Source organism: Myotis brandtii, unplaced genomic scaffold (genome assembly GCF_000412655.1).
Source record: "Myotis brandtii unplaced genomic scaffold, ASM41265v1 scaffold1094, whole genome shotgun sequence".
NCBI lineage: Eukaryota > Metazoa > Chordata > Mammalia > Chiroptera > Vespertilionidae > Myotis > Myotis brandtii.
The window spans coordinates 232864-248838 of record NW_005353728.1 but is presented as its reverse complement, the minus strand read 5'-3'; the positions used below and the strand labels follow the sequence as shown (position 1 = coordinate 248838).

General features: G+C 44.6%; 1 protein-coding gene across 1 annotated transcript in view; it reads left to right on the top strand.

Moving 5' to 3' along the window:
* Window positions 1-595: 595 nt before the first annotated feature.
* ZNF544 (zinc finger protein 544) overlaps window positions 596-15975 on the top strand; it is a 32769-nt gene continuing 17389 nt past the window's right edge. Inside the window, exons 1-5 of the mRNA XM_014543576.1 lie at window positions 596-782; window positions 4346-4437; window positions 5679-5805; window positions 6487-6573; window positions 8286-10063. Coding sequence (XP_014399062.1) covers window positions 4405-4437; window positions 5679-5805; window positions 6487-6573; window positions 8286-10063 — 2025 coding nt within the window. The 5' untranslated portion in view covers window positions 596-782; window positions 4346-4404. The remainder of the gene's footprint in view (window positions 783-4345; window positions 4438-5678; window positions 5806-6486; window positions 6574-8285; window positions 10064-15975) is intronic.

Genomic DNA, 15975 nt, shown 5'->3' with positions numbered 1-15975 from the left:
CTGCGAGCCACTTAGGATGGTGTGGACTTGGAGGCGTCCCGGATCATTGATTGGAATGAATTGAGAAGTTTGTCTGCAGAGAAGGGCCCTAGCCAATTTGTCTCAGTGAATAGAGCATCCGCCTGGGGATCAAAGGGCCCTGGGTTCGATTCTGGTCAAGGGCACGTACCTTGGTTTCAGGCTCCTCCTTGGACCGGCCCTGGTTGGGGCACGTGCAGGAGGCAACCAATCAAAGTGTTTCTCTCCCATGGATGTTTCTCTCTGTCTTTCCCTCTCTCTAAAAGATCAATGGAAAAATATCCTCAGGTGAGGTTTAACAGCAATTGAGTGTCGACCTAAGAACCAAGAGATCACCGTTCGATTCCCTGTTGGCACGGTCCCCAGTGTGGGGCATGCGGGAGGCAGCTGATCAATGATTCTCTCTCATCGTTGTTTCTCTCTCTCTCTCTCTCTCCCTCTCCCTTCCTCTCTGAAATAAAAAAAGTTATATATATTTTAAAAGTTTGTCTGCAGAGAAGAGATAATGGTAGAGGGGCCGGAAGGGGGAGCTAAAAAAATCAATAAAATATATTTTTTTAAAAAAAAAGTTTGTCTGCAGAGAAGAGATAATGGTGAGAGGGGCCAGAAGGGGGAGTGAGAGCCAGACCTTGCAGTTGTAAGGGATGGAGATGGATTGGATGTCATTGTCCTTGCAGTCTCATACCACCCAGAACGTAGACACCAGCAGGGGAAGGCAGAGAGAAGCATCCGGTAGCACGGGGCAGATGGGGCAGGGCACCCAGGTGAGAGGGGCTGAGAGGTGGCTCCTGGTGGAGAATGACAAGAAAGAGCCGGGGCAGTGGGCCGGGCAGGGGTGTGCTGGGGGGGCAAGCTGAGAGCCAGGGTGACAATGTGCTCAGGATCACGGCTGCAGAGCTCCTGGCTTCTGGCTCCCCAGTCACCAGGCCTTGGTGAATTTTTACTCAAGCTTTTTATTTTTTTAAGAAAAGTATGTTTTAATTATAGTTGATATACACTATTAGATTTAGGTGTACACATAGTGATTAGACATTTCTTTACCTTGTGCTTTTCTTGATAAGTCTGGTACCTGGCACCATTCACAGTTATTATGATATTAGTGACTGTATTCCCTAGGCTGTACTTTACATCCATGGGATTATTATTATAATAGGCAGATTGTACTTCTTAATCCCCTTGACCTTTTCATCCACCCCTCCACCTATCTGGCAACCATCAGTTTATCTCTGTATCTATGAGTTTGTTTCTATTTTGTTTATGTTTTAGATTCTGCATGTAAGTGAAATTATACAGTTTTTAATTTTCTGACTTAGTTTACTTAGCATAATACACTCTAGGTCCATCCATGCTGTCACAAATGTCAAAATTTCATTCTTTTTCATAGCCAAGTAATATTCTATTTGTAGATATATATGTGCCACAATTTTTTAATCCACTCATCTATTGATGGACACTTGGGTTGCTTCCATATCTTGGTTATTGTAAATAATACTGCAGTGAACCTAAGGGTGGATACATTCTTTCAAATCAGTGTTTCAGGTTTCTTGGGATAAATTTCCCAAAGGGAATCATTGGGTCATAAGATGGCTCCATTTTAAATTTCTTGAGGTAACTCCACACTGTAGTCCACAGTGGCTGTACCCATCTGCATGCTCACCAACAGGGCTCTAGGGTTCCTTTTGGAACAAAACCAAGTGAGCCACACCAGCCAGGGCTCTGCATATTTTTCATTTGGATTTTCTTTTTTTATGTTGAGCTGTGTGAGTTCTTTATATACTAGTATTTAGGATATTAACCCCTTATCAGATAAATTTTTTACAAATGTCTTCTCCCATTCATAAGTTGCCTTTTTGTTTTGTTGATGGTTTCCTTTCAGCACAAAAGCTTTATAGTTTAATATACTTCCATTTGTTTATTTTTGCTTCTGTTTCCCTTGCCCTAGGGCACAATATCTAAAAATGATTGGTAGGCCCTAGCTGGTTTGGCTTAGAGGATAGAGCGAGCCTGTGGAGACTGAAGGGTTGAGGGTTTGATTCTGGTCAAGGACACATATCTCAGTTGCAGGCTTGATCCCCAGCCCTGGTTGGGGTGCGTGCGGGAGGCAACCAATCGATCTGTCTCTCTCACATCGATGTTTCTCTCTCTTTGTCTTTCCTCAATCCCTTCCACTATCTCTAAAAAATCAATGGAAAAATATCCTTGAGTGAGGACTGACAACACCAGAAGTATTATCAATGCCAATGATTTCAATTCACTTTGTATAGAGAGATGAATATGTATAGATAAAGCTAGATAAATAGGTGACATGTAGAATTTATAAGAAGAGTGAAATATGTTACAAAAATCTCCTGGCTGGGTGGCTCAGTTGGTTGGAGCATTGTTACATACACCAAATGGTTGCAGATTCGATCCCTGGTTGGGGCATTTATAGAAGGCAACTGATGAAGTTTCTCTCACATCCATTTCTGTGTGTGTGTGTGTGTCTCTTTTTCTCTAAGATCAATGAATATATCCTTTAGTGAGGATTTTTAAAAATTAAATAAATAAAAATTATTGGTAAGACCAGTGTCAAAAAGTTTTTTCCTTTTTTTTTTTCATTTAAGTCTTTAATCCAGTGTGAGTTTATTTTTGCATATGGAGTTAGAAAGTGGCCTAGTTTCATTTTTCTTCATCTATCTGTTTAGTTTTCCCCATCACCATTTATTGAAAAGACTGTCTTAACCTTTTGTATATCCCTGCCTTGTTTGTCATGATTGACCATATAAGCGAGGTTTTATTTCTGGACTGTCTATTCTGTTATTCTGGCCCAGGCAGTGGGGCAGCTTTTTGGTACCTCCAGAATGTCTTGAGGGAGGGTGCATGTGGGACGACACCCCTCTTTCATAGTGTCCTTTGCCGTCCTGGGGATTCTCATATCCTCCTTGTCACCATCCCCCACACACATATTTTGAAACTGGCAGATGTTTCCTTGTAATATTTTAAATTGTGCAAAAACGTTATTCTGGCCCAGGCAGTGGGGCAGCTTTTTGGTACCTCCAGAATGTCTTGAGGGAGGGTGCATGTGGGACGACACCCCTCTTTCATAGTGTCCTTTGCCGTCCTGGGGATTCTCATATCCTCCTTGTCACCATCCCCCACACACATATTTTGAAACTGGCAGATGTTTCCTTGTAATATTTTAAATTGCGCAAAAACATTTTTTGAAACCAGGTCATGTTTCACTGTTGTTTGAGAACTGTACAGGTTTTCTTTTCTTTCTTTTTTTTTCAAACCATTAGATGTTTCATTGGAATATTTTATATATATTTTTAATTGATTTCAGAGATGAAGGGAGATAGAAACATCTCGGCTGTCTCCTGCACACCCCCTACTGGGGATCGAGCTCACAACCCAGGCGTATGCCCTCACCAGGAATCGAACCTCGACCTCCTGGTTTGTAGGTAGACGCTTAACCACTGAGCCCCACCGACCGGGCTCATTGAAATAATTAAAAATTATACAATTGCTTTAACACCTTGCCTTTACCTCTCCCATTCATTCTCTTGAAATGACAGGAAAAAAAAATGGTCTGTTTGTTTGTATGTTGAGGGAAAACTGTCTCTGTGAGATCAGTTAAAAAAAATAAATTGTGCAAAAACATTTTTTGAAACCAGGTCATGTTTCACTGTTGTTTGCGAACTGTACAGGTTTTCTTTTCTTTCTTTTTTTTTTTTCAAACCATTAGATGTTTCATTGAAATATTTTATATATTTTTTAATTGATTTCAGAGATGAAGGGAGATAGAAACATCTCGGCTGTCTCCTGCACGCCCCCTACTGGGGATCGAGCTCATAACCCAGGCGTATGCCCTCGCCGGGAATCGAACCGTGACCTCCTGGTTCGTAGGTAGACGTTAACCACTGAGCCACACCGACCAGGCTCATTGAAATAATTAAAAATTATACAATTGCTTTAACACCTTGCCTTTACCTCTCCCATTCATTCTCTTGAAATGACAGGAAAAAAAAATGGTCTGTTTGTTTGTATGTTGAGGGAAAACTGTGTATCTGTGAGATCACAGTTAAGACACCACAGCACATGCCTGAGCATTTACCTTTAGCCTGGGGGCAGCTCAGGACCATGCCCAGCCCAAACCTGAGCAGGCTGGACCCGCTTCCCCACTGGAAAGCCGGCGTGGCTTTCCTCAGAGTCCTGCCTTCCTGCTCCTCATACCCAAAGGCAATGCCCCTCAGCTGGAACATTCCTCTCCTTTTTGGGGGTGGGGTGGGCTCGAGGGTGTGGGGGTGCTGAGGAGGGGCTGACTCCCTGATTGTGCCTCCACCACTAGCACTGCCCCCTGAGGACGGCTGCCCCCTCTGAGACGGCTTCTTCAGGTCTGAGGAGGAAATGGAAGTGTGTGCTCAGCCAGTCCCGTCCCAGGTGAGTTAGAGACCTTGGCTATGTTTGCCTCGCTGTCTCCTCAGCTGTAAAGTGGGTCCAGGAAGATAGCACTCGCCTCCCCAGGAGCCCATGATGCTGCCTTATTCCTTTGGGTGAGACCCCCGGGCTCCCTGCAGATACAGCTCCTTCCCTGTGTGGGTGAGCCAGGGGTTCCTGGGGCCTCCTGTACCTGGTGCCCTGGGCCAGGTCTCTTTACCTCGTGTCCTGTGAGATGTCCCGAGTGGGATGCTGCCTTCATGGTCACGTCAGGGCAGCTCACACCTGAGAAGTTCAGGGACTCACCCAGGAATCCAGCTACTCAGTTGTGAAGCTGAGATGCCACATCAGGCCTGGCACCCAGGGCCAGGGTGCATGACCCCTCACCTGCCAGCCTTCCTTGAACGCCTGCTCTACCGGTGTTTTCTGTAAAGGACCAGGTGGTGGGAACTGCTTTAGGCTCTGCTCTCTCCCCCATGTTCTTTCTGTACATGGCCTTTGAAAAAAAGTAAAACCCATTTTTAGCTGTATTTGGTCTACTGCAGCTGCTGTAACAAAATAGCACGGACTGTGTGGCTCAGGCAACATTCATTTTCTCATGGTTCTGAAACCTAACAGTCTGAGACCAAGGGCCAGCACAGTTGGTTTCCTGACGACCCTCTTCCTCGCTTGCTAATTCTCTGTGTCCTCAGTGGTGGAGAAAGAAGTCTCTGGTGGTCTCCTTTTGAGGGCACCAATCCCACTGCATTAGGGCTCTGCCCATAGAACCCCCATTAAAATTATTTTCATAAAGGCCCTCTCCCCAAATGCAGTCACATGGTGGGGTAGGACTTCAACATGTGAATTTGGGGGAGAACAATTTAGCTCATGGCATTAACCTTCTGAAAGCACACACAGTCTTGGCCTGTCTGCCGGGCTGTGTTTTGCTCATCTACGATTTTGAACATCCTCTTTGAGTTCCTTTAAATTTGTGATTTTGTGGAAAAGTAGGGAGTGGGGTTCCCACTGTTTCCTGGGACAGAAAGTCAGAATCACTGGTGTGACCAGCAGCAGACAGGCCCTCAGAAGTGAAGACGCTGTGGACTGCATTGGTGTCTGCTCAGAGCACCGCCCAGAGGCGGGAACCCTGTGATGCTCTGGACACCTTCTCCATCCCACACCACCGCCCTCCCTTCGCTGTCCTGCCCTCCTCAACCTTCCTGTCGGGGAGGCAGGGCCCCATGGTAACACAGGCGATGTTTCAGCTACCTGTGAGCTTCAAGGATGTGGTGGTGAGCTTCACACGTGAGGAGTGGGGACAGCTGGACCTGGTCCAGAGGACACTGTACCGCGACGTGACTCTGGAGACATGTGACCACCTTGTCTCTCTGGGTAAGTTGGGCTCTACCCATCGCATGGGCTTTCTGCCCCTAGGACTCCCAGCTCTGACTCCAAGGGTGTGCTTGTGCTGGGGTGAAGCATCCCCAGGCCCCTAGGACTCCCAGCTCTGACTCCAAGGGTGTGCTGGGGTGAAACATCCCCAAAGTGGGTCACTTTGTGTGTGTGTGTGTGTGTGTGTGTGTTTGCTTGCTTGCAAATAATAGAACCTACACTTTAGTAAGGTCCACAGATAACTGTCATTCTTTATAGTAAAGAGAAACTCTATTATAAAGACCTGATAATCCTTTCTCTTAGGAGGAAACTTATATTTCTGGACTGTCTATTCAGTTATTCTGCTAGAACACCTTATATTTTGTAAAATTACAGAATATATATATATATATATTTCTGTTTGTTTGTTTGTTTGTTTTTCCTTCATCTTAAATTGTCCTCTGGTGCCTTTAAGAGCTAACCCTATACTCAGGACAGAAGTGAGTCCCTTTTAGATGCAGATCCTGGGTATTGCTGTTCAGTCAGCCTCCACTGCATGTTTGTGACTTATTTCCTAGGAATGGCTCCCGGGCCCTCCTAGTCCATGCCTGTCTGACCCCAAGGGAGAGGGCTGGGCCTGGGGACACAATCTCTTTCTCTGGAAGCAGAGCATCAAGTACTGTGTTTTTCCCTATTGACCAGGACTTCTGCTCCCCACTGTGGATGTGATCTCCTGCCTGGAGCGAGGTGCTGGTCCATGGAGGGCGGAGCAGGAACTGCCTCCCGGAGGTGAGAGCATTTAGTTAACTTGGGCAGAGGAGGAGGGAGGCCATTTGCAGGAGCTTCCTCGGCGTTCTCTGCTGCCTCCTCATGTCCAGCAAGACAGCCATGTCGTCATCCACGTGTCCAGCCCAGCAAGAACACTCGCTACTGTCGTCTGCACATTTCTCGGGCCTGGGTTTATTTTTGTTCCCATTTTCCCTCTCTTCTTTACCCTTCAGCCACCTTGTCTTGTTCCCAGGTCCTCCTGACCTCTCTTTTTCACCAGCCCCTCATCATAGCTTCCATCTGAGGAAGCAGTCCTCGGGTCTCCTTTCAGTTTCTCTCTCATCAGTTATCTTTCTGTCCCTCTCTTCCTCTCCCTTCCTCTCTCTGAAATCAATAAAAACATATTTGAGCCCTAGACAGTTTTGCTCAGTGGATAGTGCGTCAGCCTGGGGACTGAAGAGTCTTAGGTTCAATTCCGGTCAAGGGCATGTACCTTGGTTGCAGACTCCTCCCTGGCCTGGGCCCTGTTCCGGACTCGTGCAGAAGGCAACCAATCAATGTGTTTCTCTTACATCGATGTTTCTGTCTTTCCCTGTCAAACATATTTGAGCCCTAGACAGTTTTGCTCAGTGGATAGTGCGTCAGCCTGGGGACTGAAGAGTCTTAGGTTCAATTCCGGTCAAGGGCATGTACCTTGGTTGCAGACTCCTCCCTGGCCTGGGCCCTGTTCCGGACTCGTGCAGAAGGCAACCAATCAATATGTTTCTCTTACATCGATGTTTCTGTCTTTCCCTCTATCTTCCACTTGCTCTAAAAAAATCAATAGAAAAATATCCTCATGTGGGGATTAATTAATTAATTAAAAACATATTGAAAAAATAAATAAGGTACCATATTCACAGGTCCCAGCAACTGGGCATCAGTATCTTTTGTGCTTATTGAGGACCACATATCCTCAGTTCAGTTCCTTCTATACATTCTCACCCTGACCGGTTTGGCTCAGTGGATAGAGCGTCGGCCTGCAGACTGAAGGGTCCCAGGTTCGATTCCGGTCAAGGGCATGTACTTGGTTGCGGGCACATCCCCAGTCGAGGGTGTGCAGGAGGCAGCTGATTGATGTTTCTCTCTCATCGATGTTTCTAACTCTCTATCCCTCTCCCTTCCTCTCTGTAAAAAAATCAATAAAATATATTTTAAAAAGAAATACTTACATTCTCGTGCTTATTCACATATATATGAAATCAATAAAGATATATATATCCTTATTGATTTCAGAGAGGAAGGGAGAAGGAGAGAGGGAGAGATAGAAACATCAATGATGAGAGAGAATCATTGATTGGCTGCCTCCTACACGCCCCCCACTGGGGATTGAGGCTGAAACCCAGGCATGTTCCCTTGACCGGAATCGAACCCAGGACCCTTTAGTCCGCAGACCGACACTCTATCCACTGAGCCAAACCGGCTAGGTAGGGCTCATGCGTATTCTTATTTCCCTACTCCCTCTTTGGGTATCAGCTCTCCTCAGTCAACTCTTCATTACCTTTGCTTGTTTTTTGTGCTTCTTCACTGATTTCCTATTTGCTGGTCCTTCGCACTCTTTTACATCCTGCATGGAATTATAGCTCATGGACTCTAAACAAACCCAGAGACACCTCTCATACTTGGTGTTTTCCGTCATTCTCCTTCCCATCTAAGGCTTTTGCAGTAATTCAGGCATTTTGGATTTCTTTCAGAGTGGAAGACTTCACTTGCAAAGAAAGAGTCCAGTTCTGAAGAGGATATTGGTGTGGAAGAACCATCCTTCCACGTGGAAATGAAACGCTGTGTAGAGGGCCCCTGGTCTGTGTCAGTAGGAAAAACACAGGATTGGAGGGACCAGCCAGAGGGGCACCAGGAGGAATCTTTGAGTCAGATCGCACCTACCTCGGGGGAGCATGTGTTTGCTAAAGTGGAACATTGTGAGCATGACCTTGGCGGAAGTTATCTGAGTGAAAGCCTTCTACCTCTGACATTACCTGCAAGAACACGTTTGCACAAGCTTGACTCACAGTTTCAAGAGTTGAAACAGAATTCAGTTTTCGTTAATCATCAGAAAGGTGGTGCCCATCTGCAGCCCTGTGGAAATCTTGAAAGTGCCAGGGCCTTCTCTCAGAGCATTCACTTGAATAAACTTATAAATGTTAAAATGGGAAATAATAAGCCTTATGATTATACTATCGACAGTGACTCTTCCCACTATGGCACATCTGTGCGTTTCCATAATAGAAGTTTTTCAGTAGAGAACAGAGATGATTGTAAGGAAAATGGAAATGTTAAGCACAGCATGTCCCTGAATGAAAACAAGCCAGTGCATTTTGGAGAAAGTCAGTACACATGTGACAAACGCGTTGTACAAATTGAAATGATGGTCGGTGATCCTGGATGTGAGGAGGACTATGGTGCCTTCTGCACGGCCTCATCTGTTCATGAAGGTGACATCATCCAGACCAGAAAGAAGCCACATGCATGTAATCTAGGTGGAAAATCCCGCAGCTGTTGCTCTGAGCTTGCATACCAGAGGACACACACTGGACAGAAGCCATATGCCTGCAGTCACTGTGAAAAAGCTTTCAAATGGAGATATCTCCTCGTTGCACATCAGAGAACGCACACTGGAGAGAAGCCTTATCAGTGTCACCTGTGTGTTAAAACCTTTAGTGGTCAGTCAGCACTTATAAAACACAAGAGAACCCACACAGGTGAGAAACACCATAATTGTAATGATTGTGAAAAGTTCTTTAACCGGCAGCGTCACCTTACTAGGCATCAGAGAATTCATAGTGGAGGGAAACCGTACTTGTGTACTCACTGTGGAAACTCCTTCAGCCGTAGCTCTGACTTTGTTGCACATAAAAGGATTCACAGTGGAGAGAAACCATACGAGTGTAACCACTGTGGGAAATCTTTTTGGGAGCGAAAACAACTTCGTGCGCATCTGCGAACTCATGCTGGAGAGAAGGAATTTTATGAATGCAATCATTGTGGGAAAGTTTTCAAATGGAGGTCTCACCTCATTCTGCATCAGAGAACACACACTGGAGAAAAGCCTTATGAGTGTATTGACTGCGGGAAAGCCTTCAGTGATGGGTCATCTCTTAGAAAACATGAGAGAACACACACTGGCGAGAAACCCTACCACTGCGACCAGTGTGGCAAATCTTTTCGGCAACAGTCACAGCTTGTCGTGCACAAGCGAACCCATACTGGAGAGAAACCTTATGAATGCAGTCATTGTGGGAAAGCTTTCTGCCAGAGATCTGGCCTCATTGTTCATCAGAGAACACACACTGGAGAGAAGCCCTATAAGTGTAAAATTTGTGTTAAAGCCTTCAGCCAGAGATATCTCCTCATTGTGCATCAGAGAACACACACTGGAGAGAAGCCCTATCAGTGTACCATGTGTGTTAAAGCCTTCAGTGGTCGTTTAGCTCTTAAAAAACATGAGAAGACACACATGGTCGAGAAACCCCATGAATGAATGTAATCATTGTGAAAAAGTTCTTTATGGGGCAGTCACCTTACCAGGCATCAGTGAATTCACACTGGAGAGAAACCATATTTGTGTGCTTATTGGGGAAAATCTTGCTGTAACTCTATCTTTGTTGCACATAAAAGGATTCTCACTGGAGAGAAGCCCTATGAATGTAACCACTGTGGGGAAACTTTTTATCAGTGATCACAGCTTGTGTATCTGCAAATTCATTCTAGAGGGAAGAAACCTTATTAATACAGTCATTGTACAAAAGGTTTCAAATAGAGATCTCATTATGCACCAGAGAACACACTGGCATCAAACCCTATAAATGTAAACACTATGAAAAGGCCTTTTCATACTAGAGAGAAACCCTATAAGTGTAGTGAATGTGAGAAGGCTTTCAATTATTATAAATCCCTTATTCAATATGAGAAAACTCAGGGTAGAGAAACCCTATCAGTAATTAAGATGGAAGAGCTCAATGCCAGAACTTCTTTTCTAGACATCAGACAACCACATGCATCAGAATTGCTTGGTGTGTACATTGAAACTGCAGATTACCAAGCTTACCCTGATTTACGAAGTCAGGATCTCCATCAATAAAACCCAAGAGCCTGTCATTTCCCAAACCAGCACAAGTTACTTGTATGTGCACTAAAATGTGTGTACGTATACATTTAGGTGAGAGGGTATGAACATGACAACTGATGGAAAGCTTTCAAAGCTTTTAGCAGGAAATAGGAAATTCAGAATGGAACTGTGTCCATCGGATTATCATTTTATTGCAAACAACCACCCAAACTTAATCAGATGTTATCCCTATAATACATTCCTAGAAATGATAAGGTGTTGGAAGATTTGTTCCCCCAAAAAAAGGCTGAAGTGTATATCAATAATGGTAAAGTGGAGAGGCCATTACTGCAGATTTGAGCAAAGTGAAAGCAGGTGGGAGACCATCACCTGGAGATGCAGAGTGGAAAAGGCTAAAGCCAGGACCATGAAGAGAGGGCTATGGCGCTGGAGGTCTCAGCCCCTTGACAGAGTTTCAGACTAACAGTTGGGGCAGAAAAGCAGGGTTAACTGATGGTCTGTTGGTGAAATTCCAAGTTTCCTCCCCTTTCTTGTTTTTCATTATCTGCCTGTGGGTGAGCAAAATAAAATAGGGAGTAAATGAGGTATCCGCCCCCCCAAAAAAAAAAAAATTTAGTCTGGAGACTAGGAGATTGGTGAATTATGCTCCAGAACAAGGGCTGCCTTTTCTTGGCATCTCAGTTACCTTCATCCTAATACCTGGTTCTGGCCCTACTCCCTTCAAAGCAAATCTTGCCATTAAACTAGCTTCCCTCCCCATCCATCTATGGAGGCGCCCATGTTTTTTCAGATAGTCTCTTCAATATAGATGGAAGGTAGGGAGCAAGAGACTTGAAAGCTTTCAATGTGAAAGGAAAAATAGATTTTTTTAAAAAAAGAACAGATACTCGGGGAACCAAACATTTAAAATGGAGGTTGAGCCAAGAAATAATTGCAAATGAAAATTAGTCTAAGATAACTCTTAAAGAGTTATGACAACAAAAATACACTATAATTTGCTAAAAAAAAAAGTTGGAGAAGAAAAGGAAACCCCTGCAGAGCTGAAAGAAAATCTTAAGATCATGCCAAATACTGTCCAGGATTAGTGGGATCCATGTAGCATGAGAAATTGACAATACTGTAGTCAAGAAAACATTGCAGAAACTTCTGGAGAGTATAAGTTTGAAACTAAGAAAAGGAATTTTTTTTTAAAGTGTTCTAAGGGTGAGGGAGAAGGGGGTGTGTATCGGAACTTTAGGGTAAACAAATTGTTAAAAAGAAATATTATACAAGACAGTTGTGCAGGTGTGAACCAGACTTTAGAAAGGAGTCTTCATTTGACTGTGATGTTAATATTTCATCCTAGAAAAGGCAGAGGACTCATGAGATTGGAATAAAAGAGGGAGAAACATACTCAGATTGTTTTGCTTGGCCCTTCAGTAAACACTATTTTTATAACTATAGTATAAACAGTAGGTGCTGGTTTTGCATTTTACAAAGAAACTCAGAGGTGTAATGGCAAATTTAGGGGTGGGGTGTAGGGGAGTTTCTCTGTATCCTCATCTTAGGAAGTTAGCTTTTAAATAGAATAAATTACTTAGGAGGCCAAAATTAGAACATGAAACAGTGATAGGACAAAAATTAGAATCAAAAAGAGGATCACAGAACTAAGTAAAATCTTAATTCCGTATCAAAGAAGGAAGGCGGTAAAGTGTATAAACCATGAAAGATCAGAATTACAGACATAGCCTTATTTAGGAACTGGAATTAACAGTTAAAAGTAGTTGGTGGAATGTGACTGTTGGGTAGGGTGGAGCAGGAGACCGTTGCTTTCCACTTCAAGCCTGTCTTTCCTTCCTGGCACACTTCTTTGAGTAACTTCGTATATGTAACTATAGGTGAGCAAAACAATGTACATGAGGACAATTGCAATTGATTTGTGGGATTATGTACACTTTCCCTTTTTTTGATTCACTATTTTTGTAAAAGTAAATTGGCAATTTAAACAGCAGGAGTGAGAGGAAAATACGTCAGACTCTCCTGTTTGGCTCATTATAGTAGGTTCCACTAGGACAGAAAGTCTTGGCTTCTTAGAAGTCACTGGAATTAAAGATGGTTAATGTTATTTGTTTGTTTTTTATTGATTTCAGAGAGGAAGGGAGAAACAAAATCATCAATGATGAGCGGGAATCACTGATCAGTTTCCTCCTGCACTCCCCACACTAGGGATGGAGTCCACAGCCCAGGCATGTGCCCCAACCTGGAATTGAATCCTGACTTCCTGGTACATAGATTGATGCTCAACCATTGAGCCACGCTGGATGGGCTATGTTTTGTTTTGTTTGTTTTTTTGTTTTGTTTTTAATATATTTTATTGATTTTTATGGAGAGGAAGGGAGAGGGATAGTTAGAAACATCAATGAGAGAGAAACATCGATCAGCTGCCTATAGAGAGTTAGAAACATCGATGAGAGAGAAACATCGATCAGCTGCCTCCTGCACACTCCCTACTGGGGATGTGCCCGCAACCAAGGTACATGCCCTTGACCGGAATCGAACCTGGGACCCTCCAGTCCGCAGGCCAACGCTCTATCCACTGAGCCAAACCAGTTAGGGCGGGGCTATGTTTTTAAGACTTGATACTGCAGAAACCTTATCAGGAAGTCACTGTGGGCCTGAGGGAGTTGGTATCATGGGACAACTAGGCAGGATCCCTCTGAAGAGGAAAGTGTGTGGCCCTAACCAGTGTGGCTCAGTGTTAGAGCGTTGGCCTGTACACCAGAGGGTCTTGGGTTTGATTCTTGGTCAAGGGCACGTACCTGGGTTACAGGTTCGATCACCAGCACCGGTCAGGACCAGTGTAGGAGGCAAGCTATGGATATTTCTCCCCCTTCTTTCTCCCACTCTCGATGGAAAAAAATAATCTCAAGTGAGGATTAACAACAAATAAGACGTGTGGGAATTGGCATAGCCACAATTACTCAATGTATTTCCCCAAGGTCCTTCAGGCAGTTCCCTGGTACCTTCCATAACATCCTTTAGGTAACAGCCCTTGTCATTCATAGGGGACCACCTTGTGATGGGCGGTCTGTACAGGGCTGGTGGGGACTTGCTTCTTGGGACAGTTGGCCCTGCTGCTGCGACCAACACAGTTCTGCAGCTTTCAGAAGGTGGAGCCTGGGAGGAAGGACCCGCCCAACAGATTCAGCAAAGTGAATGTTGTTGTTCTTATTTTTCTTTATTTAAATATATTTTATTGATTTTTCACAGAGAGGAAGGGAGAGGGACAGAGAGCTAGAAACATTGATGAGAGAGAAACATCGATCAGCTGCCTCCTGCACACCTCCCTACTGGGGATGTGCCCGCAACCAAGGTACATGCCCTTGACCGGAATCGAACCTGGGACCTTTCAGTCCGCAGGCCGACACTCTATCCACTGAGCCAAACCGGTTAGGGGTAAGTGAATGTTGTTTGACATTCTTGTCCAGACATCTAAGCAGGTTCCACTCAGTAAGCACCTTCAATGAAGGTGCCACTGGAGTCCCAGAATGTGTGTCTGAGGTCCTGGGGTACTATTCACGTCCCTTCTCTCCAAAATGGGGAGCCCACACAGGCTCTGTGGCTATGTGCTCCTGGAGGCAACACCTAGTGGGAATCACACGCGGAGACATCTGTGTGCAGGAAGTGGGAGGACAGCCTATGTCTGCAGTGAGTGCAACCGGCTCTGCCTGAGCGGTATTCTGCCCTTAAATCAGAAACCTGAGGCTCTTAAGGACCCAAGAACTGGGCTCATTTAAAATGGGAACCTATCCCTAGCCGGTTTGGCTCAGTGGATTAAAGCATCAGCCTGTGGACTGGAAGTTCCTGGGTTCGATTCCGGTCGGGGGCACATGATCGGGTTGCAGGCTCAATCCCCAGTGGGGGGCGTGCAGAAGGCAGCCAGTCGGTGATCTCTGTCATCATTGATGTTTCTGTCCCTCTTCCCTCCCTTCCTCTCTGAAATTAATAAAAATATTTTTTTTTAAATAAAATGGGAACCTAAGACATTTCCGCCTGAAATGATCCTCATAATGTGCGAAGGACCCACCTGAAAACGGTGTTGGAATTGCAGGTTTCTGGGCCCATCTTCAGAGAGTCCACCTGGGCAGGCTTAGGTGGTACCTGGATATTTGCGTAGTTTGAGGACACTTTCTGTAACCTATATTTGTAAACATTTTGTATTCTCAAAATTGTATATTTATGCCCAGCCAGTGTGGCTCAGTGGTTGAGCATCGACCTATGAATCAGGAGGTCATGGTTTAATTCCTGGTCAGGGCACATGCCCAGGTTGTGAATTTGATCCCTGGTGTTGGGCATGCGGAGGCAGCCAATAATGATTCTGTCTCATCACTGATGTTCCTGTCTCTCTCTCTCCCTTCCTCTCTGACATCAATAAAAATATACTTTTTAAAATTGTATATTTATGTTTCCTTTTTGTTGGTTTCACTTGAAGTTGTAACTTAGGTAAAAAGAAGACCCAAAAGAGAAACCACACCTATTTTGTATTACCGCCAGCTGCTTTTATATATTGCAGAGAGGAAGGGAGAAGGGGAGAGAGAATCATCAGTGATGAGAGAGAATCATTGATGGGCTGCCTCCCACACTGGGGATTGAGCCCACAACCAGGGCATGTGCCCTGACTGGGAATCTAACCGAGAACTCCCGGTTCATAGGTTGATGCTCAATCACTGAGCCATGCCAGCCGGGCAGCAGGGCTGCTTTTAACAAAACAAATACATCCAGTTCCCCCCTATTGAAAATAGATACCAAAATAATCCTACACATCATGTGTTTTGGGTTTTTTTATTATAAAGCAACTTAATTTTTGCCTTTTTTCAATGGAAGTTCTTCTGTCTCATGACCTTTCCGTTCACTTTCAGATAATTCAGCCTGGAAACACTTTTAGTTAAAGGTGCTTAGAGTATCTAGTCCCACAAAATAGCTCATGAACTTCATTCAAAGTTACAGCCCCTCTCCCTCCCTCAGCTTCCTGCCAGCCACCTGAGGGGAAGGCATTTCCCTTCCTCTCCCTCCTCTTCTCCCTCCGTCTCTCTGGCTGTTGTTTCTGACTCCACTGGGGATGCTGCCAGGGAACAACATGGAGAGGAGAAGGGAACGGGATCCCTCTTAATTCGCTAACACGTGTATAAGTTGGTTTTGTGCTTTCTGAGCCTTGTAGATGGTTCAAAGTCTCTCATGAGGGCACTTTTTAAAATATACATATATTTTATTGATTTTTTACAGAGAGGAAAGGAGAGGGATAGAGAGTTAGAAGCATCAATGAGAGAGAAACATCGATC